Consider the following 27300-nt stretch of genomic DNA (forward strand, 5'->3'; position numbering starts at 1 on the left):
TTCGTATAGAATCCAGGACCACCACAATGAGACAGGCCCACTTCCATCAGTTACTAATCAAGAAAATGCCTACAGGTTAGCCTACAATCTGATATGGAGACATTTGCTATATTGAGGATCCCCTTCCTAACACGATTGGCCCATTTTCAAGTTGACACACTCCTTTATTGTTCATCCCCAAGATCAGACAAGGATATAAATATCAGGAAAAAAATATTTTTACAAACTTAAAATGGTTCACAGTTTTAAAAACTCTAAACACTTTAAAAATTCAATCTCTTTAAACAAAATCCATAGTCCTTTTAAAAGTCGAAAGTCTCTCAACTCTGAGGCAGATGTTCACTGCCAACCATTGAACTGAGAACTGGGTCCCAAATGGAGGGATTAGAGAAAAGAATGAAGGAGCTGAAGGAATGTGTAACTCCATAAGAACAAAAATATCAACCAACTAGAGCTCCGAGGTACTAAACCACTGTCCATAGAGTACAAATGGACAAACCCATGGCTCTGGCTTTATATGTAGCAGAGGATGTCCTTGTTGGGCATCAATGGGAAGAGAGACTCTTGGTCCTGCCAAGGCTTGATGCTCCAGTGTCATGGAATGTGAGAGCAGGGAGGCCAGCAGGGGGTTTGTGGGTAGGGGGCATCCCCATAGTAGCAGGGAAAAGGGGTTGGGATAGGGGGTTATGGAGGGAAAAACAAGAAAGGGGATAACATTTGAAAAATATATAAAACATATGCAATAGAAAATTTAAAAAAACAAAGAAAAAATTTAGAATAAATTATTTCAAGAAGGTATAATGAAGGCATGGTCACAATTAGATACAAACAAAACCAAACTTCAATGGTAAAAATCACTCAGTGTCCAATAAAAGGGATTCAGTCCTAATTTTCTGATCTCCTCCAAATGGCATGGGTTCATTTCACTTCTCTGACTCTGCCCTCTGCGAAGTACATAGCTTATTTTATTTTATTTTTTTTCAATCTGGGGTCAATTTCACCCCATACCTGCCACTGTCCTTGGTAGTTGTCCCCTGGTCCTGCCCTCTCCAAAATGTCGATGTCATCTGTTGCAACTCAGCTGCTCTTTCACCAGTGTCTTCACCTGGATGCTCTTCCAGTTACAAAGCCTCCACTTTCTCCATGATTCCTTCAATTCTGACTCCCATTGCTGCAACTCCTGCTCCAAGTTCAGCAGTGCCCTTTAGTTCCAAGTCTCAGTCGACCCCTTCACGTCTCCAAAACCAGTAACACTGGGGAGACTATTACGCATAACCCCATTTGGCTGCCAAAACAAGACAGGACCTTGGCCATCTCTGGAACACAGCTTTTGTGTACTGACTCGGGGAAACACTTCCTACAAGACTTCACCTCAGTAATGCTGGTTTCCGATTAATTGCTGCAAATATCTCAGCTCCAGGTAACCAGCACACATTGTCACAGCAAAGCAACGGGGTTTCTGGTCCCTTGATGATCACAGCTGATGTTTTATCTCCAGCTACTCAGACAGGACAGACTCTTCACACAAAGGCCCTAGGAGTCTTTGCTCTCCTCAGACTCCACATACTTATCTACTAAGTTTCCACAGAACAGCTCACCAAGCTTTGAACACTCAATGGCTTCTTGATTCTAAAGTTCCAAGCCCTTCCATAATCCTTCCCAGAATACAGAGTCATGTCTGTCACAGCAATACCCCACTGTCCTGGTACCAGTTTCTCTCCTCGTTAAGCTTAATATTGCTGTGATCTAATACCAGGATCAAAATGAGTTGCATGCAAAAGGGTTTCTTTGGCTTACATAGCCATATCTTACTCGACCACTAAAGGAAGTCAGGAGGGCAACTCATGCAGGGCTGGATCCTGGAGGCAGGAGTTAATGCAGAGACCATCTGGGGTGTTAGCGTTTACTGGCTTGCTCACCATGACTTTCTCAAATTTTTCCCTCCGTTTCCCTGTTCCTGCCCACCTCCCCTCTCCTGCATCTGCATTCATGTTCTCACTGGAATTAGGAAATAGCAGGTTTCTAAGAGATAGCAACCAAACACAACAAAATAAATTATAATAACACAAAGGGAAAAAAAAACGAAACAAAATGTATTATATCAAAGTTGGGCAGAGCAACCCAACCAGAAGAAAGAGTCCCAAGAACAGGCAGAGAAGTCAGAATACAACTCATTGTTAGTCAGGAGTTCCAAATAAGTACTGAGCTAAGAGCTATAACATATACACAGAGAAAGGCTCTGCTTCCGTCTTTGGAAGCTCATGAGAGCTTTGCTTAGTTGATTTAGAGGATCTTGTGCTCCTGCTGTCCTGCATCCTCACTGACTCTTACCATGTTTCTACTTCATCTTCCTCAGGTTTCTCTGAGATTTGAGTAGAGGGATTTGATGATGACCTCCAACTTAGATTCTCTATGTAATGGTTGCCATCCTTCTTTCTTATAGAACACAGGACCACCAGCCAAGGATTGGCACCACCCACAGTGGACTGGGCCCATTGTCACAATCACTAATTGAGAAAATGCTTATAGGTTTGTCTACAGCTGAGCTTATGGCAGCTCTCTTGTTTCAGATAGTTTTAGTTTGTTTTGATTTAACATAAAATTATCTAGCATAAGGTTCATACTGAAGGTTATTGAAGTGGAATTACCAATCATGATTTTATACACTGTGAATCCCACATAGAAATACCTCTTCCATTATTAAAAATTTTTAAATTGAATATATATTCATGATGTTTAAAATGTTTTATTTATATTCCTGCCAAAAGAATGAACGGAACTACAAATACTTTCAAGTCTCCATTTCTTCAGATTATTTCATATGTACTCCTGAAGTGATGAGGTCAGTTAGCGGTGATCATAATCTTTTTGTACACGGTGAGTAAAGTTTATGCTTGAATTATTCAAGTGCTGATTTTTCTGCCCTTATATCTCATTTCAATCTGGTCAGGGCATTGCAATGCTTATCTCCTGTCTCAGGTTTGTGCAAACAGTTCTTACCATTTATTCCCTGTCTTATCAGTAAATGCTGATCACCCAATGGTTGGGCAAAATAGAGAATAGGGTGTGACACCCATTAACCAGGGGGAGGGAAGGGGAGACCGAAAGAGAGAGGTGAAGGGGGAGAGAGAGGGGGAGGGGAAGGGAGAGGGAGAGAGGAAGGAGAGGGAGGGGGAGGGAGAGGGATGGGGGAGAGAGAGGGATGCAGGAAGGGAGAGGGAGAGAGGAGGGAGAGGGAAGGGAGAGGGAGAAGGATAGGGGAGAGAGAGATCAGTAAGGAGGATGAAGAAATAGGAGCTATGAGTAAGGCATCAGGAGAGAGATCATGGAAACACACCTGAAGTCCAAAGACCCAGAGCAATAATAATATACAAATATCATAAGACAGAGCTGGGAGGTAGCGAGATTAGAATAGCAAGTTAAGGTAAATGATTTAACTGCTCAGCTATTGAAGTGCAGTTTTAAATAACTCTTGTTTATTTGTGTGTTTACTGGGGACTAACGTAAGGTAAAGAAATATAGCCACAAGATTAATTTATTGTTACATTTATATTAAAGATATTTATTTAGAGTTAGTTACTAAAATAAACTGTATATTTCAGTAGATCCAATTTGAGAATCAATCTGAATAAAACTATATTTTGAGTAGAAAAAACATGGAGCTGTGTGTTACCTAATAAGGAAAACTCCTTATGAATTTTAAATGATACACCACGAGACAATACTGCCACAAAAGAAATGAGCTTAGTTACACACTAGTAGCTGATAATACTTATTACAAACTATAGCAGCCATATATTATCATGTATGCATGTATGTTATCTGTCATTAACTAGAACATCATCTGATGGTTGATAACAGTAGACGCATGCAGATACATATGTATATGTATATATGGATGTTAAAAATAGATAAGTATTTGAGTTACTTATTCCTGAAAAACTTATTTCATGTATTTTTTTATATTTGGAGTCCAGTAGCACAAATGTTATTATATATTCAGGTTATTATAGATACCTTAGTAAATATTTTTAGATTCACTCATTTTTTATAACCAAATCTATATTTTTTGAAGAAAGGTCTATTTCGATTACAATCATGTAAATAAATCAGCAATGGGAATTTTTATTTTCCTTTCCTTAACGGTATTCTGAATACAAATACCTTGTTCTAAAAAGGTTGGTGGTACAGTGAATGACTTAATTGAAGGAACAGTAAATGGTTTTATATTTTAATCTCATTTATATCTGATGAAATTGCCATAAATTATTTATCATCAACATTCAGTTTAAGATTTCAAAAAAGCACATAGAATATTTATTTTAAAAATGATTTTTATAAAAACGCCTGTCCACATCTGAAGGGTGCCTCTGGAAACTCATGTGAATAACTCAGTCTCCTCGGCCCTTGAAAGAAAGCTGAAATTTCCATCCATTTGTTCCAACAGCATCAGCAAGGATGTTTGCTTTACAGTTCAGCATGGACCTAATGCAGTTCCCTGTCATTCTGTCACTATTGCCTTAATCTCTTGGTTTTAGAACCTTTGGCACTGGCAGTTATGCCAGTTTAGCTACTTGATTCACGGGGTCCTAAGGAGCTTAATGTCCAAAAATATAACCGTTACAGGCAAACTGGTAGATTCTTGTGAGTTTTAAGCCCAGTTTATGCAAATATTTAAGTAATTTTCATCTAATTTAAGACCCACTTATAACTTATATTCCCACTCTGATGCTAGAAACACAGAAGCCATCTTTAGATAGTGGCCAAGCAGACCACTGATATCCTTTACCTGCATCCAAACTACATGGCAAAGAAAAATGGCTTCTTTCTAAAAGTGAATGAATGACTAGATAGAATGAATAAAACTGGATAAAGTTCAGTGGCTTCCTTTATTTAATTCTCAATGCTTCATTATCAGAAGTTCCACTAAGATTATTGAGCAAAAAAAGAGAAAGTAAGTGCTAAATCAAAAAGAAATGCTTACAAAGAGCATTTTTAGTAATAGGCTGTATAAAATAAAACTTACAAACTGAAAAACAGTATCATAAAATACTTTTTATGTAGCTTAAGTTGTATATATGATGTACCTTTAACATATAAATTAGATTATACAATTACTAACATCTCATATATATATATATATATATATATATATATATATATATGTGTGTGTATATATATGTATACATATAACTACTACAAGTTGTCAAATACTCTAAAATTTAAAATAAAATCTGAAAGTAATAAAAAACATCTCATTAGTTTATCATTGTGTTATTTTATTTTTTCATATACTTATCAAAGGAAGCATCAAACAAGCACTTGTATTTCAGAGAGGCTTTGTGGATCATACCTTTTCATGGACTTTCTGGCCTGGTTCCATTCCTTCAAGATGTTCTGACTCTGTGGACCCCTCACTTGAAACCATTTTCCTTTGAATATGGACATTTTGTTCACGCAAGGCAACAATCTGCAAAATAAAAAAGTAATTCCTTTAAAAGATAATTTGCATGAATGTGGCCAATGGCTGGTGAAGGTGGAGAAACGATTGGAGCACAAATATTAACTTTACCTACATTATTATTTCAAAAATGTTCTTACATAATTTAGGTCAGCATTTTGAATGACACTTTGGCAAATTCAAGACATTTCTCTTTAAAATTTAAAATCACTTCAAGTGTTACCTAATATATATATATTCCATTTATAAATAGAGCCACTAATTGCAACACTAGCTTTTGATTGTATTACTATACAAAACTTTGCTTTAATTTCAATGTGTAAAAGAAATATACATAAAATATAAGCTGAAAGATAATTAATTATAGTACCATTTATTTAACCTCCAGAGGAAGCCTGTAGCAAACCTATGAGCAGGACTTACGTGAATTTATACATGATCCATACCTACTTCTATTTAAGTCTGACTCACAGTGCTTATTTCAATGGTCATTTTTCTTCCACATTTAGTTAATTGAAAAATAAATCAGCAGTAAATTATTGTGCTTTTTCAGCTTCAATTAATTGCATGATATTATAACAAAGAAATAAGTTCGCAAGCAACTCCAAGTAATAAGCTGAGTATAAAAAAGTAAAAATGCACATGATGGTAATACTATAACTTCATGGCATCTTCTTTATTATCAATTTTTTATCTTATGACTAGATCCAGAAAAAATTATTTCTGTGATATTTTGTAAGTGGTAAATACTAAATTGTACAAAAGTATGTAATATTAGAAGTCATTTGACCAATGGATCACACAGAACAAGAACCACCAAAGAAGAGGACAACCAGAATCTGGGTGCTTAATACATTACTTGCCAGTGCTTCTGGACTGGTACCTTCCATACTGTGTATATGAGTTAACATGATCTTATGTATGGCCTTTGACATGTGAATGTATGTAATATTGTTTTATGGAGCACATCATTACACACAAGAAACAATTACTTAAGTATTGTCTTATAGTAAAACAGTGATCAAATTACTGATTTTTTTTAAAAAAAATCTTTCTTACCTCAACACACTATCCATAAAGTGACCAGAATCATTTTCCAAGAATGTATGTAGATGTCTGTGTTTGTGTTATAAATCTACATATACATGTATGTATGTGCATTCTTATTTGACTTTGAGTATGTTGACCCAGAGATTGACATTGGGTGTATTACTTGATTTTCTCTACATTATCCATAAAAACAGTTTCTCATTGAACCAGGAATATATATGTTTGAAACCCGTGGCTAGCCTGTGAGCAGCAGGAATCTATGTTTCTACTACACAACTGTAGTTCCAGGCTCAGGCTATAACACTTTGGATTTTTTGTGGATGTTGAGAATCCCAATGCAAGTTCTCATACATGCAAACCGGGGACTTTACCCACAGACCATCTCCTCGGGTCTAAATTAAGTTTGAATGATATACCTTACTTTGGTTTAATCAGTCTTTTGAGCTAAAAATTTCACAGTGTCATCAATTTATTTTCACACATCTAAACTGTTAACAAGTTATTTTTAATATTATTTTGCTTACTCTTCAGAATTCTATGTATGTTATGAGATGTGATCATAACTCGCTGACTCTCCCTAAAATTCTCCCCAAATGACCTGCTTTCAGCTTCATCTTAGGTTGTCTCTTCTTCTCTTCTTTCTCTTCTCTTCTTTCATTTTTCTTTGTTAGACCTCTAAGTTCATTTGAGCTTCTGCCATTAGTAAGGTCACAGGGCTGCCCACTAGAACCTTATACTAGTGGCAACAGTTTTAATAGAGTAGCTGGGGCTGGAGAGATGGCTCAGGAAGAGTTATTGCTTCTTACTCTAGCAGAAGACACAGATTCAATTCCAAGAACTTCCAATGGGCTGTCCACAGAACCTATATCTGTATTTCCAAGGTATTTGACCCCAGTTTTTTGACTTCTGTACATAAGTGGCAGGTATGTGATATACATATGTAAGTTCAAAGACTCACACACATATAAAATATATAAAACTCTAAAATCAAGCTGCAGTTTTAATTTCCAGTATTTAAGCTAATTTCCGTTTATTTAGTAAATCAAGTAAATTTCAAATACATCATAAGGCTTCAAACAAAGAAAACTATATGAAAATGTAAAGAGCAATAACTGGATGAGTAAATTAATTTTCATTGAAAGCATTTTTTAATTTGAAAACTACCATACATGGATGTGACACTATTTTCTTTTTAATTAATTATCATTATATCCCAGTCATAGACCCCCATCTTTCCTTCCATTCCTCCTCTCACATGACCTCTTTTTCTGTTCCTATCTTCTTCTCTGAGAATAAGGGAGTCGGTTCCCCACTCCAGGTACCATCTCACCCTGACACATCCAGCTATTCCAGCACTACGCAAATGCTATACAGCTAAGGCCTAGAAAACCAGCAGTTAGGGAAACAGGATCCACAGGTTGGCAACAGAGTCCGAGACAGCTCCAGCTTCAGTTGTTGGGATACCTACATGAAGACCATGCTATACATCTGCTACATAAGTCGGGGCAGGAGGGGTGGTAGGAACACCAGTATAGTCTTTGGTTGGAGGTTCAGTGCCTGGAAGGCCCAAGAGTTCCTATGTCCTCCGCATCCCTCAGTGTTTCCCAAAACTGTTCCACGAGATTGCCTGAACCTCTCCTAAGGTTTGGCCGTGAGCATGTGTCTTTTCCAGTTCACTGCTGTGTAAAGCCTCTGAGAGGCCAGTAGTGTTAGGCTACTGACTGCAAGCTTAACAGAGAACCACTAACAGTGGTGCAGATTGTTATTGCCCCTAGGACTGGTTTCAAGTTAGGCCAACCCTTGGTTAGCCGTTCCCTCAGTCTCTGCTCCATCTTAATTCCTGCACATCTTGTAGGTAGGACAAAATGTGGGTCAAAGATCTTGTGGATGGGCAGAGTGACACTACTTTCTTTCTTTTGCTTTCCTTTTCTTTTTTTCTGTTTTTTTTTAAATTTCTTTTCTCTGGTCTTTTTTATACCTTTTTAGACAAAAAAAAAGTTCTTTAAAAAATTACCTAAGAGATAAAGTGTTATACAAAATGGAAGTAGCAGAAGGATGTTGATATCAAGTTCTAAGCAGTTTGTTTCATTCTAATATGGTCATTATAAGTTCAAATGATTGTTTTGTTTTATAGTGTACATAGCCTTTTCTTATGACAGTGCACACCTTTGGCTTCATCCTTGGACCTAAAAGCCTTTCTGCAAACACAAACTTGTCCCAAGTCCACTTCCCTTTTTATTCATTTTTTTATTGCAACCATTATTTTTATTGGATAGTTTCTTTACTCACATTTCAAATGTTATCCCCTTTCCAGGTTTCCCTCTAGAATCCGCAGATCCCATCCCTTTTCTTCCTGCCTCTGTGAGAGTGTTCACACACCCACGTACTCCTTCCCACCTCCCCACCTTGTCATTCCCCTACAATGGGGTATTGAGCCTTCACAGGGCCAAGGGTCTCTTCTCTCCTTGATGCCTGATAAACACATCCTCTGCTACATATGTTGCTGGAGCCATGGGTTCCTCTTTATGTACTCTGGTTAGTGGTTTAGTATCTGGAAGCTCTAGTGGGACTTGTTGGTTGATATTGTTGTTCTTTCTGTGGGGTTGAAAACCCCATTCAGCTTTGTTAGTCCTCTTTCTAACTCCTCTATTTGGGATTATGTTCTCAGTCCAAGAGTTGGTTGAGAGCTTATGATTCTGTATTTCTTAGGATCTGGCCGAACCTCTCAGGAGACATCCATATCAGACACCTGTCAGTATGCACTTCTTGGTATCTGCAAAATTGGATTTGGGATGGATCCCTGGGTGAGGCAGTCACTGGATGACCTTTCCTTCAGTCTCTGCTCCATATTTTGTCTTCATATTTCCTCCTGTGAGTATTTAGTTCCCCCTTTATGGAATGACTGAAGCATCTACTTTTGGTCTTCCAACTTCTTGAGCTTCATGTGGTCAGTGGATTGCTTAATCCAAGCTTTTGGGCTAATATCCACTTATCAGTGAGTGCACACCATGTGTGTTTTTTGTGATTGGGTTACCTCACTCAGGATGATATTTTCTAGTTCCATCCATTTGCCTAAAAACTTTATAAAATCATTGTTCTTAACAGATGAGTAGAACTCCATTGTATAAATGAAACAAACATATTTTCTATCCATCTTCTGTTGAAGGACATATTTATATCACTTGATTAAGAAATCAACTGGAGACACACAGCATAATAAAATTCAGCCAATGTTCTCAAAGGACTTGGACTACAAGGATTCTTGTACACTAATCTAGCTCCATGCTACACACTACTGAATAGCAGCATCTCTTCCAAACACAATGAATGCAATGGGAGAAAGCATTTCTGTCAAACTCCTACTCCCTATCAAGTTCTTGACAAACTTCAAAAAATGCAGACTACACACTGCATGCAAACACTATATTAAACTATTGTTTTAAATCATGGATAATGGTATTATTCAATTTTAATAAATAATTAACTGAGTTTTCTTGATGAGAAGTGATACAGTTGGGAGTATGGGATATGGGTATATGAATATGTAAACATGTGGGAGTAGTTTAAGTCTGGAAAAGTGATGAAGAAAGGTGAGACTATGAAGTGCAGTTAAGACTAAAGCTTGTATTATTATAAATGAATCATTATGCCAAATTCTGGAGGGCCTAAAAGAGGAGGGCAATAGGGAGCCTAGATCTTAGAGATCACTGGAGTCATCTCAATCAGAATGCTGGTGGTGATAATGTCTTTGGGATGGTAGTATAAATAATGAAGTACATAAAATGGGAAGCAAGGTTTTGGGAGTGGAGGACAGGGTGTGCTTATTATAAGGAAGCTGAACTGGATTTGAACTTACGTAGGGTCTGTTACTCTTTTATTTTGGAATGGGAAACTTTCTGATCACCATGGCATTTTGTCCATTTAACTTCTTTAATTTCACAGCCAGAGGAAAAAATTTACCTTAGTAAAAAATGTTTATGACTCACATTTTCAATTATTAATATATTTATTTAAATACAGAGTTGTCCTGAATAAATTTTTATTTTAATTTTTAACATTTTTTCTTTATAACAATACACTATAACTACATTTCCCCTTCTGTCCACTCCTCCCAGTCTTTTCTTCCCTCTTCTCTCCCTCAGATTCACTCCTTTGTTTCCCTTCCAAAGTCAGCAGGAATCCCAGGGATATCAATTGAAAGCATGACAAGATACAATAAAACCAGGCACAGACTAGAGTCTTCTGAGAAGAGGGGACCTCAATTAAGAAAATACCTTCCTGAGCTGAAGGGGTTTGCAACCCCATAGGAAGAACAACAATATCAATCAGACACACCCAGGGCTCCCAGAGACTTTAACCACCAACCAAAGTGTACACAAGGAGGGAACCATGGCTCCAGCCACATAAGTAGCAGAGGATGGCCTTATCTGGCACCAATGGAGGAGAGGCCCTTGGCCCTGTGAAGGCTCAATGGCTCAGTGTAGGGGAATGCCAGGGCAGAGAGATAGGAGGGAATGGGTGGATAGGTGGGTAACACTCTCACAGAGGCAGGGGTTGGGTGAAGGGGATAGGTTGATTTCAGAGGGAAAACTGGGAAAGGGGATATTTGAAATGTAAGTAAAGAAAATATCTAATATGGTGAAAAAAAAAATGCCTTCCTAATATGAGGCTAAAGTGATGTTTGAAAGGCATGTCCTTGAATAGTACTTAATGGGAAAGGCCTAGTATATTGTGGTTCCTTCTACAAGAAGACGTGCAGATGAGTTGTTATCCAGCAACATCTGAAAGGGATTCCATCAGACCTTCTAGATATATTTGATCCAGCCAGAATGCAGGCATGCTCTGGATTACAGTATGATCTGGCTAGAATCAGGACAAGCTGTTTGTATACACCTTTGATCCCTAACAATGAGGTAAGGTTACTTTGTAGAGGGAAATAGCCATGTTTGAAAATGATTATGAATTGAGGGTCAGATATAATAGTGAATCAGAGAAAGATTTAATAGAGTGAGTCAGAGATAATATATGCACAACTCACAGTGGAACATCACAGGAAAGACAGCATACTTGAGACTGGGAGAGAGAAAGAAAAGGTGGTGTGGTGTATACTGTATGGCAGTTGTACTGGAAGAATTTTTCTTTTTATAGAGACAGGTTGCAGAGCAAACAAGCTAGATGCAGATAAAGACCGAATGATTCAGAGAATGAGGAGGATCCAGATGGTTAGGAGACATTGACATATGGGATGTATCTCCACTTAGGGCAGTCTCTGGATGGCCTCTCCTTCAGTCCCTGCTGCAATCTTTTTCCCTGTACCTGTATTTTGTTCTCCCTTTTAAGAAGGACTGAAGCATCCAGACTTTGGTCTTCCTTCTTGAGCTTCATATGGTCTGTGAACTATATCTTGGGTGTTCCAAACTTTTGGGCTAATATCTACTTATCAGTGAGTGTATAACATGTGTGCTCATTTGTGACTGGGTTACCTCACTCAGGATGCTATTTTCTAGTTCCAGCCATTTGCCTAAGAATTTTATTAAGTCATTGTTCTTAGTATCTGAGTAGCACTCTCAAGCCCAGTCACTATTACTGATGCCAAGAAATGCTTGCAGACAGGTGTCTCCTGAGACATATGGATGTCTCCTGAGACATATGGATGTCTCCTGAGAGGCTCTGTGAGAGCTTTACTGATACAGATGGAGATGCTTGCAGCTAACCATCATAATGAGCACTGGGGCCACAATGAAGGAGATAGAGAAAGGACTGAAGGAAATAAAGGGGTTTGCAACCTCATAGGAAGAACAACAATATCAAACAATCAGACACCTCAGAGTTCCCAGAGACTAAATCACCAAACAAAGAGTATGGATGGGGAAACTCATTGCTCCAGCCACATATGTAGCAGAGGATGGCATTGTCTGGCATCAATAGGAGAAGAAGCCCTTGGTCCTGTGAAGGCTAGTTTAACCAATGAAGGGGAATACCAGGTTGTTGAGGTGGGAATGGGACGAACCTTATAGAAGTATGGGGAGGGGGATAGGCAAGACTGGATACAGAAAAGGGGGATAACATTTGAAATCTAAATACACAAACTATGCAGTTTAAAAAAGAAGAAGAACTTATTGTCAAAGCTAGTATGAGCACAATGGAGCAATTTAGGCAGAAGCAGAGAGAAACTGGATTGAATCAGTCAGCTTGGAAGATTAGATTTTATGGAGACTAGAAGCTTCCAAGCCTAGGCCTAAGGATAGTTAGAACAAAAGAAATTCTCTAGGTTAAGCCCAAGCCATACATTTAGGCATCTTTATTATGGTTCTTATATCATCTCCTCATCCGTGTAAATAGAAGCTTCATTTACTAAGCATGGCTTAGCAAAACATGCAGTGTGAGCTAGTACCCAACATTTTTCCAGAAGCTCTGTATCAGCTCTTTCCTTCAGGTTCCTGTACTGTTTGAGTTCCTGTCCTGATTCCCTTCTATGATAAATAGTACAGTGAAATGTAAGCCAAACAAACTCTTTTCTCTCCAACTTGCTTTAGGTCATAAAGTTTCATTATATCAATAATAACTTAAACTAAATAAGGACCCCATAAAACCTCCAGATAACTAGATAGCTGAGAATGTTTGAACTCAAACCTCTTGCTTACATGTGGGTAGAGCTGAGGTTTACACTATGACCCACTATGCTCAGTCTTACCTCTCAGTGGGAATCTAACCCAGGGCACTGGGTATTCGAGGCAAAACACTACCAACTAAGCCACATCCTCATTTCCTCGCACCTATACAGTTTACATAATACTTCTATGAGGTATGGGATGAAATCTTAAAGATAACATTAGGATGACTGAGAATACTGGTTATATTGATAATCTTACATTTTATGAAGTGTAGGCTTAGTGCCCAAAACACTTATGTTGAAGACTCATGATGTTAATATTAATTGATGAGCCTTTAACAAATGATCAAATGATGAAAATTGAGGTATCAAAAAAGGGGTGAAATCTTCTTCTATTTGTTATTTTATTTATTTATATTTCATATGTTATCCCCCTTCCTCGTTTCCCCTCTATCCAATCTCCTCTCCTCCTGCTTCTATGAGGGTTCCACCCTACCTACCCATTCCCACCTCACTGTCCTAGCATTCTTCTAAGCTGGGGAATCGAGCCTTCACAGGAACATGGGCTTCCCTCCCACTGTTACCAGATAAGGTCTTTCTCTGCTACATATGCAGCTGAAGCCATGAGTTCAATGAAACAAGTTAGGCATCTCTCGCCTTTTTATTATGTGTGTGGAAAATGTTCCCAGTGTCATTTGGGAACCACACTAGGCTGTCTCTCATTCATTTTCCTTAACATCATTCTCTTAGATTTTCCAGCACTCAGACTCATGACAAATCTTTGTTCTTCATAAACTACCAAGGCTTGGAGATTTTGCTATGGGCTAAGACAAGATATAAATAGGAAAATGCTACTATGTATATTTTGTTCCATGGATTGAACCTTGAATTTTCAATAAGTATTAAATCAGTTATAGCTAATACGCAATCTAATTTGAAAAGAAGGCTAACCTACCCCCAACACACACACACACACACACACACACACACACACACACACACACAGAGTCTTAAAAGTTCTGATATCCTCTCACTCTGGAATATTTTGTAGATCACAGAGTTTAGACTCTTCTATAGACAGATGTAAAGAATGTATTTAAGATGTTCTATGAATATAAGGCAATTAAATTTCAATGAATCTCTGAATAATGTTAAAATATTTTTCAGTGGATTGCAAATTAAGTGACCAATGCATTAAGTGTGGTATATTCAGGTTCTCAACTCAAAATAGTTTTATGTTAGATGAAAAAGTAAATTTCCAAAAATATTTAAGAATTTAATTATTTCCATAGATTTCTGAATATAATACAAGAAATACCATATATTTTAATCTAATTTTCATTTGATTTTCCATATTTATGACTTTGGAAATTTTATGTATAGGACATTTTCATAATATTATTTAAGGAAAACAAGGAAGAATTTTAAATGTAACTCCAGTTAAAATACATTCCTAATTGAAAGTTAGTATCTGCCATAAATTAAACATTATGTGTTAGTTATAGGATGTAGAAATGTTACTGTACATATTAAATAATCTTTATAATGTTGTAGTGTAGGGTTTTACTTTTTGCTAAGAGGAAAACTAGTAGAAGGGGGGTGGAAAAACACATCTGCTTGTACAGTGAGCAATGTATAATAGCTAATTTATAATCTTTATATAATCCTTTCAGATTTTGAGAATTTTATGCATTACTTGTTAGTGCTTTTGAAGAACTAATGGGAAAATTCCCTGTAAGAACAATCTACATACTTGCTTAAGTCAGGGCAACAGTTCCTCCTCCTGAGAGCACGGGAGTTTACCTCTGTACTCCTGGCTAACAACTCGAGATGTATAATTTAAAAAAAGATTTCAGATGTGATGACTTCTATAGTAAGAAAAAGAATGCTGCTTATATTACTCGACATTTTATATTTTTAATGGAAAACATTTTCTTTCTTTTTATCTTTATTTTAAATTGAACAACTTCATTTTAAAAAACAAAGAAAATGTACAGATTTGAAGCATTTTGGGCCTCTGACACATTTAATCTTGAAATTTTCCAACCTGTTCTTAAAAACTAAACTGCTGGGGGCACAGAACAGGGCTTGGCACATCTGCCACCTGGACCAGCAGTTCTCAAAGGTTTAAAGACTGGTGAGAAGGGGATCTGAGCAGCCATGGAACACAGAGATCTCTGCCAAGTGCACAAGGAAAGCACACCCCTGCCCTGCCTGGTCCAGGACCAGGAACCCAGCATTGGGACCTCTGTTCCCACCTGGAGGCTTTGGGGCACAGAACAGGGCTCAGACCATCCACCACCTGGAACAGTGGAGATCCAGGGACACAGACCAGGTACAAAGGAAAGGCAAGAACATATCACTGACAACAAGATGGCAAGAAGAAAGCAAAAGAGCATATCCCAAAGAAACCAAGACAACCTGGCAACACCAGTACCCAGCTCTCCCATCACAGCAAATATTGGAATGCCAAACACTCCAGAAAAAGAAGACGCAGACCTAAAATCTTACCTTAAGACACTGATAGAGATCCTTAAACAAGAACGGAAGTAAAAGCAAAAAGAATCAGAAGCTTTTAAAGAGAAAACGAGAAAAACACTCAAAAAATTCAAAGAACTAGAGGAAAACAGAACCAAAGAGATGAAGGAACAGAAGAAGAAATTTAAAACAGAAATTGACACAATAAAGAAAACACTAAAAGAGATAAACCTAGAGGTAGAATACCTAAAAAATAATTCAGGAGTCACAGAAGCAAGCATTTACAATAGACTACAAGAGATGGAAGAGAGAATGTCACGAGCCAAAGTCAACATTGTAAACATAGACAAAACAGCCAGAGAAGATGCAAAAACCAAAAAGCTCCTAACCCAAAATGCCGAGGAGATCCAGGACACAACGAGAAGACCAAAGCTAAGGATAATAGGAATAGAAGAGGGAGAAGAATATTAACTAAGAGGCACAGTAAATATCTTCAACAAAATTGTAGAAGAAAACTTCCCTACCCTTAAGAATGAGATGACCATGAGCATAAAAGAAGCCATCAGAACTCCAAATAGGTTGGACCAGAAAAGAAATACTTCCCAACACATAATAGTCAAAACACCAAAAGCCCAAAGCAAAGAAAGAATACTAAAAGCAGTAAAGGGAAAAGGTCAGGTAACATATAAAGGCAGACCAATCAGAATCACACCCGATTTCTCAACAGAGACTATAAAATCTAGAAGAGCCTGGACAGACATCATGCACACCCTAAGAGAGCACAAGTGCCAGCCCAAGCTGCTATACCCAGCAAAACTATCAATCACCATAGATGGAGAGATGAAGATATTTCAAGACAAATCTAAATTTACACAATATCTGAACACAAACCCAGCACTACAACGAATTATAGGTGGAAAACCCAATATAATGAGGGGAACTACGTCCTAGTAAAAACAAGAAAACTCCTAAGCAAGAAAACCAAAAGAAGAAAGAGACACAGACACAACTCAACCTACTAAAGCAATAATAGCAGGAAACAGAAACCACTATTTCTTTTTATCTATTAACATAAATGGACTCAACTTCCCAATAAAGAGACATAGGCCACCAGACTGGATACATAAACACAATCCAGCTTTTTGCTGCATACATGAAACTAGCTCAGAGACAAAGACAGATACAATCTCAGAGTAAAATGTTGGGAAAAAAAACTTCCAAGCAAATAGCCCCAAGAAGCAAGCTGGAGTGGCTATTGAAATATCGAATAAAATAAATTTCCAACCAACCCCATGGCACCTTCTCGAAGATTGACCACATAATTGGACACAGAATGAGCCTCAATCGATATAAGAAGATTGAAATACTCCCATGCATCCTCTCAGATCACCATGGTCTAAGGCTGGTCTTTAACAACAACAAAGACAACATAAAGCCCACATACACATGGAAACTAAACAACGCTCTGTTAAACGATAGCAGGGTCAAAAAGAAATAAAGAAAGAAATTAAGGATTTTCTAGAATTCAATGAAAACGAAAACACAACATACCCAAACCAATGGGATGCAATGAAAGCAGTACTGAGAAGAAAAGTCATAGCCCTGAGCGCTTCCAAAAAGAAACCAGGGAGAGCATACATCAGCAACTTGACAGCATAGTTAAAAGCTCTAGAACAAAAGGAAGCAGATACACCCAATAGGAGTAGACGGCAAGAAATAATCAAAATTAGGGCAGAAATAGACCAAATAGAAACAAAAAAGAACCATTGAAAAAAATCAACAAAACCAAGAGCTGTTTTTTTTTCAAAAAAATCAACAAGATTGATAAACCCCTAGCCAGACTAACTAGAGGGCAAAGAGAGAGTATACAGATTAACAAAATCAGAAAGGAAAGTGGAAACATAAAAACTGAAACTGAGGAAATTCAAGAAATCATCAGATCCTACTACAAAAGCCTGTACTTCTCAAAGTTGGGAAATCTGGAGGAAATGGATGAATTCCTAGACAGATACAAGATTCTAAAGTTAAACCAGGACCAGGTAAACCATCTAAATAATCCCATAACACCTAAAGAAATAGAAGAAGTCATCAAAAGCCTCCCATCCAAAAGAATCCCAGGTCCTGATGGGTTCAGTGCAGAATTTTATCAGACATTTATTGCGGACATAACTCCAATACTCTCCAAACTATTCCACAAGATAGAATCAGATGGAATACTACCTAACTCATTTTTTTTTGAGGCTACAATAACCCTAAACCACACAAAGTCCCTACTAGAAAAGAGAACTTCAGACCAATCTCACTTATGAACATTGATGCAAAAATACTCAACAAAATCCTTGCAAACCGAATCCAAGAACACATGAAAACGATCATTCACCATGACCAAGTAGGCTTCATCCCTGGGATGCAGGGATGGTTTAATATAAGGAAATCCATCAATGTAATCCACCATATAAACAAACTCAAAATCACATTGTAATCTCACTAGATGCTGAGAAAGTTTTTGACAAAATTCAAAACCCCTTCATGTTAAAAGTCCTGGAAAGAAAAGGAATCCAAGATCTATACCTAAACATAATAAAAGAAATATACAGCAAACCAACAGCCAACATCAAACATAACTGTGGGAAACTTGAAGCAATCCCACTAAAATCAGGGAGTTGACAAGGCTGCCCACTCTCCCCCTACCTATTCAACATAGTACTGTAAGTCCTGGCTAAAGCAATTAGACAGTAAAAGGAGATCAAGGGGATACAAATCAGAAAGGAAGAAGTAAAAACATCACTCTTTGCAGATGACATGATAGTGTACTTAAGTGACCCCACAAATTCCACCAGAGAACTCCTACAGCTGATAAACAAGTTCAGCAAACTGGCTGGATACAAAATTAACTCAAACAAATCAGTAGCCTTTCCTATATTCAAAGGACAAACACGTGGAGAAAGAAATTATGGAAAAGATACCCTTCACAATAGTCACAAAAACTATGAAATACCTTGGTGTGACTCTAACTAAGCAAGTGAAGGACCTGTATGACAAGAACTTCAAACCTTTAAAGAAGGAAATTGAGGAAGATCTCAGAAAATGTAAAGATCTCCCATGTTCATGGATTGTAAGGATCAACATTTTAAAAATGGCCATCCTACCAAAAGCAATCTACAGGTTCAATGCAATCCCCATCAAAATTCCAACCCAATTCTTCATTGAGTTGGAAAGATCAATGTGTAATTTCATCTGGAATAACAAAAGACCTAGAATAGCGAAATCCATCCTCAACAACAAGAAAACATTTGTGGGAATCACTATCCCTGACCTCAAGGTAATTGTGCTGAAAACTGCATGGTTCTGGTACAGAAATAGGCATGTGGATCAATGGAATAGAATAGAAGATCCAGAAATGAGCCCTCAAGTATATGGTCTCCTGATTTTTGACAAAGGAGCTGTATTCAATGGAAAAAGGACAGCCTATTCAACAAATGGTGCTGGTCCATCTTGCACTCAGCATACAAAAGAATGAAAATAGACCCTTTCTTATCTCCTTGTACAAAGCACAAGTGTAAGTGGATCAAAGATCTCCACATTAAACCAGATCAAAGATCTCCACATTGACTCCAGCCGGATGTCAGTGCCATCTTATAATGGAGAATGTGCAGGCAGCGCCCCACAACACTGAAACTATTAGGTGAGAAAATAGGGAAAACCCTTAGAACACATAGGCACAGGAGAAAATTTTCTGCACAAAACACCAATGGCTCAAGCTCTAAGGTCAAAGATTAACAAATGGGACTTAATGGGATTGCAAAGTTTCTGTAAGGCTAAGGATATTGTCTAGAAAACCAAATGGCAGCCAACAGAATAAGAAAAGATCTTTACCAACTCCACATCAGATAGAGGCCTATTATCCAAGGTATACAAAGAACTAAAAAAGCTAGACACCAAAGAATCAAACAACCCTATTAAAAATGGGGTACAGAGCTAAACAAAATGTTCTCAATTGAGGAATATCGAATGGCTGAGAAACATCTAAGGGAGTGCTCTACCCCTTAGTCATCAGGGAAATGCAAATCAAAACAATCCTGAGATTCCACCTCACACCAGTCAGATTGGCCAAGATCCAAAACTCAGATGACATCAGATGCTGGCAAGGTTGCAGAAACAGGAACACTTTTCCACTGTTGGTGGCGTTGTAAACTGATACAACCACTCTGGAAATCAGTCTGGCGATTCCTCAGATAACTGGACATAGTACTACCTGAAGACCCAGTTATTCCACTTCTGGGCATTTACCCCAGAGAAGCTCCAACATACAACAAAGATACATGCACCTCAATGTTCATTGCAGCTCTATTTATAATAGCCAGAAGCTGGAAAGAACCCAGATGTCCTTCAGTAGATGAATGGATACAAAAATTGTGGTACATTTACACAATGGATTACTACTCAGCCATCAGAAACAATGACTTAACCAAATTCTTAAGAAAATGGCTGCATCTAGAGAATATCATCCTGAGTGAGATAACCCAGTCACAAAAGAACAGACATACTATGCAGTCACTGATAGTGGGATGCTAACCCCAGAGGCTTGGACTGCCCCCCAAAAAAACTCACAGACTGTGTATTTCAAGAAAAAAAACAAAACAAAACAAACAAACAAAAACAAAAAAACAATCGTATGCTCAATCCTTACACACCAAGAAAACGTTGACTAATTCCGGCTTACACCCTGTTTTACATGTACTTTTGCTCATTGTAACTAGTAAGACCTTAATGCAGAGTATCAAACCTTAAAAAAAAAAAGAGAAAAAAAATAGCCAAACACTGACACCATTGTATTTTTATACATTTATGTAAAAATGTTTAAAATTTTTTTCTTTTATCTTTGTTTTTTAAAATAAAGTTTGAAAAAAAAAAAGAAATTCTGTCTTCAATGAATGTCTGATAAAATTCTGCAGTGAAAAAAAAAACCAAAAAAAAAAAAAAAAAAAAAAAAACAGAAAAAGAAACTAAACTGCTTCCACGTGAAAGCCACAGCTAATTCTACAGGGATTTTCATGCTCAGAATTTAAAGTTTATATTATTTTCTTCACCAGTTTCACACCAATTTTCAGGTAGCATACCCATATGATTAACAGTGATTCACTTCGTCTATTTTTATTTCAAAATCCAAGAGTGAGACATATGAACTCTCACCATATCAACACGTAATTAGGCTCGGCATAAATCCTTGTTCTGATTATCGCTGAATTCCTCGTTTATGTAATACTGTGGTGGTAATAAACCAAAACAAAACACGGTAGAAATCAGCAGACCGGCAGTGTTCCGGAAGCAGTGATTGTTTCGGGTTGGGTTGTTACCTGCGTTTAGGAAACCCTAGCTCTTGAGACACATTCAAACAGAATTTCGAGTCCTAAGCAGTGACCTCTTCACTTTCAATCTTGGTTTTTTTTGGGGGGGGGGGCGGGGGCAGATTTATAAAATCCACAGAGGCATATTGAGTCTGTGTGAAAATCTTTCAGTGATCTGTGAAGATTGACCTGTTTGCGGACACTCCATTTCATAACTTTCCAGGAAGCATGGATAGACTGTGAACACAAACTCTTCTGTGATTGGCGCGAGATGAGAACACAGACAGGTTTGCCTATCCTATCAAGTCAAGGAAGGGTTAATTTATGAATGGCATATTTAACCTATCAATTTATCTTAACGAGGGCTTGCACTTGATTGTCTTGACCTTTGATATCTTACTCTATCTTTCCTCAGACTACAACTATCATTCATTTATTTTATATAATTCTTTACTTTTTAAAATTGGATATTCTCTGTATTACATTTCAGATGTTATCCCCTTCCCTCAAGTGCATCTCCCTCCCCCTCCCATTGCCTCCATGAAGGTGCTCTCTCTCCCAACCTCTTTCTCCCACCTCAGTACATTGGCATTATTTAAAAGTTCTCTCACATTCACTTTGGGCTGCTGGCCAGGGCCTGTACTTCTTGGACAGATGAGCTCCAGTGCAGAACTTTAGAAGCCCATTATCAGATGGGTTCTAGAGATCCTTTAATGGGAAATACTGTATCCACAAAGTCTGTGGAATTATCTACTGCCAATTTAGATGTAAAAATCCTTAAAAAATGTTTGACCAAGAAATGTAGTTTCATATCTAATCATCATAAACAAAGAAATAAAAACATTTTTGAAGATTAGAATTGTATCTCTTTTATTTTGTATGTGAATATTTGTAGGTGGGAACACTTACTACTGGGGAGGTCAGAGGTCAGGGTATGGAAGTCTGTTATCACCATCTACCATATGGATCCCTGGGAACAGATCAAACTCAAGTTATCAGGATTGGTAGCCTAAGCCATCTTACCCTTGCTTAAAAGCTTTTGAAAATAACACTGCAATATCACTATATAAGCATTGAATTGTAAAAAATTTCAAATTTGCTCTTTATTCTTTTTTTATTTTTAGCTGAAATTATTTCAGCAGCAATAAAATCTCAGATATGTCTCATTTTGCACTGGATGATTATAACTATTTTCAACAATAGTCATTTCAAAAAGAGCTGTGTATTTCAACATACACATGGATACAATTTTACATAAATTGAAGTTTTTCACTAAACTGAATAGTATATTCATCTAATCACTACTTTAATTATATTATCTCATGCCCAGTAACACTTTGTTTCTACTATTAAAATAACTACCCACTATTTGTACTAGAAATATAATTAAATACTGGCAATTTTGTGAGAGGCATATAAGGCTCCATAAAATACAGTAATGCAGAGGCCAGAGAGAAGGCTGGGGGTTAAAGCACTTACTGCTCTTAGAGATGATGCAGATCGGTGCCCAGCACCCTCATGGTGGTCCCTAATGTTAGGTAACTATATCCTGGGATCTGACATGCTCTAGACCATTGTGAGTACCTTAGTGCTACTAATTCTTCTAGATAATCTTAGTTATTTTGTGCTTTTCTTCTTCAGATTTACTCATTTTTATTTTATGTCTATGATGTATAGGTGGTTTGTCTGCAAATAAGTCTAGTACTCACAATGGTCTAGAGCATGTCAGATCCCAGTATAGTAAGTCTGGTACCCACAATGGTCTAGAGCATGTCAGATCCCGGGACAGTAAAGAATTTAAAGTGAGTTCTCAGCTAGGAGAGGCACATTCATATTAAAGGCTGACGGAATGGTTAAATGCTGTTACGTTCAAGAATTAATTCAGATTTGTAAGAGAGAAAATAAAACTGCAAGCTGTCTTTGGAAAGCAGAAGTGGTATGAAAACACAAATTTTTATGTAACTTGGTGATTTGCAATGAGATCACACTGAGTAGAGGTGGCCACTCTCAAATTTGCTGTGACATTCCTGATTCAAGTGCTAGAATTTCAAGAATATTCTACAATATCCAGCTAGAGAAATACTTTTAACATTTTCTACTTAGCACTGTATGCAAAGAAGGCTCCAGTTAAAATATGAGCAAGAAAATAAACAAGGGATAGACTATTAATTGGGGGGTAAATATGAGGTATGTAGAAACTCATTTGACATCACATGTAAAACTGAATGGCATGAACAGTGTGGAGACTTCAATGGGGAGTTCTGAGAAGGGTAGCTGCTACACAGGCAAAGGTTTTGAATTACATGAAGGTATATTCTTAAATCTAGAGGGTACCCTGGCTAGTAATTTATCACCTTTAAGAAGCATAGAGCAGAGCCCCACTTTTACAAAACAAACTTTGTGTCTACCAGTGGAACTGAAAAATGGAATTAATTAGATGCCTTGGTTTTCATAAACTACATTTTTAGTAAGGAAAGGGATCTTTATTTAGCTACAGTCCATCGGGACACCCATGAACCCTCTGGTATTCTGAAGCTACAGAGAACAAAATGTGCTGAAGTGGTCTTACCTTTAGCTTAGGACAAGAAGACAACTGATTATACATGAAACGTTCCCCTTCGTGATAAAAAAGTGAATAGAAGCATGAACGTGGAGATGAAGCTACATGGAGAGAAACAGGAAATGTCCAGTAGGTTCACAGGTCACCACTGTGCAAGCAGCAGGCCCATTCTATGAATAAAATTTCCTGACTCCAACAGTCTCAGGACATATTTGTCTTTAAATGATATGAGTAATAGTTCCTTTGAAATTTGCTTTTTGTATGTTAGGTATCATTAAACATGTACAGCAAATATTGATTATAATTTTTTTTAAATCCTATTTTTACATAAGCCTAATCATGTCTTTATCTTCTGGTTATTCAACTGTGGCTGGGTTGCTGAAAACAACCCTGACAGTGAACCAATAGAGTGAACACACTATAGGTCTACTAACAAGTATTAGCATCTTGTAAAATGTCACATTAATGTCAATCTCAGTGAAGATGGACTTGCTCATTACTGTATTTTCCCTTTCAGCTTCGTAAAATGTGACCTTCTCAGGCAGGCCTGGAAAACACTGTAAAAAGGCATTTTGGTTAGTGTTTTGTTCTGTTTCCCAATCAATGCAGGCTTGACAAAATAGCAGGCTGTGTTTCAGCACTATTCTTTTTAGCCCTATTGTAACAAGTGAAAGATTCTTAGGGGAGAGAAAGTGTTTCCCTGTGCTTGAGAACTAGTTGAGCAAAATGTAAGGAGCTGAAACAATATCCGTTAGTCATGGCTGCATATGAAAAGTAAGTCAGGGAGATGAAAAGGGTTTATGCATTTAGTCCCTTCCTAGGAAATGACAAAAGCATACAAGTCCCATTGTTCTGAACAATTCCTTTTAAAGTAATCCATTTGCTTGGGTTCCAATGATAACTCTTATGTGCTATGTGCATATGCATGCATTTCAATTTTGCCTTTATGTCATTATAAAGTGTGTTCACATAGCAAAATGTCACTGGGGGAAGAGAACAGAGTGGTCTTAATGACCTTATGTGATGCCAAAAAGGAAAAGTATTCTCAGACAATGAGCAATAAACTCGTTTTCTATTGCCAAAAATGTGTCATCTAGACAGTCCCATTTTGGCACAGATACCTTGGATCTTTCTCTTTTGAAGGAGCTTAAACAATGTTAACTATATTGCCTAAGACAACAGTTACTTTTGCAGTATCATTAACAACTGTGATAGTTATTTTTTTTTTTTTTGCTCTGAGAATCATTTTCATTTTATTGTGTTAATGCATTAAGCCATTCAAACATTACACCATGCCTGTGAGGTGATTTCTATTGTTATGTCTGAAGGAATGGAGGAAAGGTAAATAAGGAAGTTGTTCCTGCTCACAGAATGACAGAACCACTGTGGGAGAAGAGCTAGTCACCCTGAGCAGTGACTACAAGTCTTATTTGGTGTGTATTTGTCACGTTTCTTCTTTTCAGCCCTTTCTCTTCAAGGCAGCATATACCAAGAGCAATACTAAATCAGATATGTTGCACAGAATGCCTGGCTATATTTATCACCTTCTTTTGATGTACTCATGTTAAGGTTTGGTTAGCTGTAACTATCCATTTATCTTTTTATATTTCATTTATTTCTACATTGTAGTTTTTATCCTGAAATTGTGAACAAACTAAAAAAAAATGCTATTTTATTCTGAATACCTAAAAAGGTGGTGATATTCTGGGACATTAAAAAATAGCAATTCCTTTTATCTCTTTCCATTGTTTGTAGGGTAGAGCCTCTCAGAGGATGGTTACACTCTACCCAGCAGCCAATGGGAAAAGAAGCAGAGACCCACAGACAAACATTAGATGGAGTTCAGTGGGTGTTATGGAAAAGTTGGTGGAAGGATTGAGCAACCCGAAGTGAAGAGGGATTTCAGAGGAAGACCAACGAAGTCAACCGGGTCACTTAGGGGTTCCCAGAGAACCAATCAAAGAGCAACTGTGGGATAGATCAGGCCCCTGTCCTACACAGTTGTAACAGATGTGCAGCTTGGTCTTCATGTGGATCCCTTAATAACTGGAGTCTGGGCTGTCTCTGAATCTGTGGCCTGCATGCCCATGGACCTAGTCTCCTAACTTGCCTTGTCTGGCCTCAGTGGGAGAGGATGTGTCTAGTACTGTAGAGACTTGATTTGCAGGATTCAAGGATTGGTGGTGGTGGTGGTAGTGGAGGGAGTGAGGAGGGAGGAATGAGAGGAGGATCTGCATGAAAGAATATTGAGAAAAGAGGCAGGGCGATATTAGGATGTAAAGTGAGTAAATGCATTATTTAAAAGTAGTAAGATATTATTTTTTTAGTACTACCAAATGACTTTCTTTTGGAACAGAGTTTGTGTATCTTTTCAGGTGTGTTCATTCTGCAGGTGGGATAAGTATGTTAGACTGTCTAGAACATTGTATCTAAAATGGAGGATAGTATCAGAAAATATTTATGGTTGTTTGATCCAGTGATTCTTTTCCATTTCCTTTCAAAAACAGAAGAAAATAATAGAACACTATAAAACAAAACAAAATAAAAAAAAAAAAACATCATATAGATTGAAACAGGCATCTGTCAAATGGACAAAGATAGAGAAATCAAACTACCTGGCCTCAAGACATAATACAAAAGCAAATATCCTATCTCAAAGAGCTTTCTGATAGCAAAAAACTCAACATAGAGACAGTACCATGGTGTGGAACAGCCTGATGGATCCATACGAGAGTAATCAAATGATCCAAAATTAATATGAAAAAAATAGATACTCAAGAATGATAATTATCTATAATGAACAGGGCAAAAAAAAAAAAAAAAAAACTCTGAATTGTTCACAGTCAAAAAAGCAGACAAGGTCTGTGTCTCTCTACAGGCAAAACAACCAATTCAAAGCTTGTCAAAGACTTAATAGTTAGACCTGAAACTGATTGTAAAATTGTTGAAACACACTTAAAGAGCATACTTGAAGATATTCGTATACAAAGGTAGTTTTGCTTAGACTGCAATAGTAGAGACAACAGAAACTGAACAGATGGGAGGATGGCACACTAAGAAGTTTGGAGGCAGAACATGTCTGCACAAATGGAGTAAAGAAACAAACTGCACATCTGACAAGCTGTTAATAGGATGCCATGGAAACCTAAATGAGTCAATATTAACCACACAATAATCCAACTGAAATGGATTAAAAAATGGAGATGTCTAATTAATATTTGCAATAATGAACACTAGAATTATTCTATGAGAGATATAATATTAGGTGAAAATCACAATAAGATATTACCACAAATGAGTTGGAGACCACCCAAAGGATTCTCCAACTTACAACAAGAACACATGCTCCACTATGTGCATAGTTCCTTATTTATAATAGCCAGGAGCTAGAAAGAACCCAAATGTCCTTCAACAGAGGAATGGAGACAGAAAATGTGGTACATTTACACAATGGAGTACTAATCAGCTATTAAAAATAATGAGGTCATGAAATTCTTATGCAAATGTATGGATCTAGAAAATATCCTGAGTAAGGTAACCCAATCACAAAATTACACACATGGCATGCACTCACCGATAAGTGGATTGTCCCCAAAGGATGGAATACCCAAGATACAATCCAGAGACCACATGAAGCTCAAGAAGGAAGACCAAAGGCTGGATGCTTCAGTCCTTCTTAGGAAGGGGAACAAAACTCGTCTCAGGAAGAAATACAGAGACAAAATGTGGGGCAGAGACTGAAGGAAAGACCATCCAGAGACTGCCAAACCCTGGAATCCATCCCATATAC

General features: G+C 37.5%; 1 protein-coding gene across 22 annotated transcripts in view; it reads right to left on the reverse strand.

Moving 5' to 3' along the window:
• Positions 1-27300, reverse strand: part of PPFIA2 (PTPRF interacting protein alpha 2) — a gene marked incomplete at both ends in the record, with an annotated part of 426677 nt that overhangs the window by 113173 nt on the left and 286204 nt on the right. For all 22 annotated transcript variants that reach the window (XM_080935708.1, XM_080935705.1, XM_080935707.1 and 19 more), the window contains one exon: positions 5354-5470. In XM_080935708.1, coding sequence (XP_080791834.1) covers positions 5354-5470 — 117 coding nt within the window. The remainder of the gene's footprint in view (positions 1-5353; positions 5471-27300) is intronic.

The sequence above is a fragment of the Micromys minutus genome, assembly GCF_963924665.1.
Source record: "Micromys minutus genome assembly, chromosome: 22".
NCBI classification, from domain to species: Eukaryota; Metazoa; Chordata; class Mammalia; order Rodentia; family Muridae; genus Micromys; species Micromys minutus.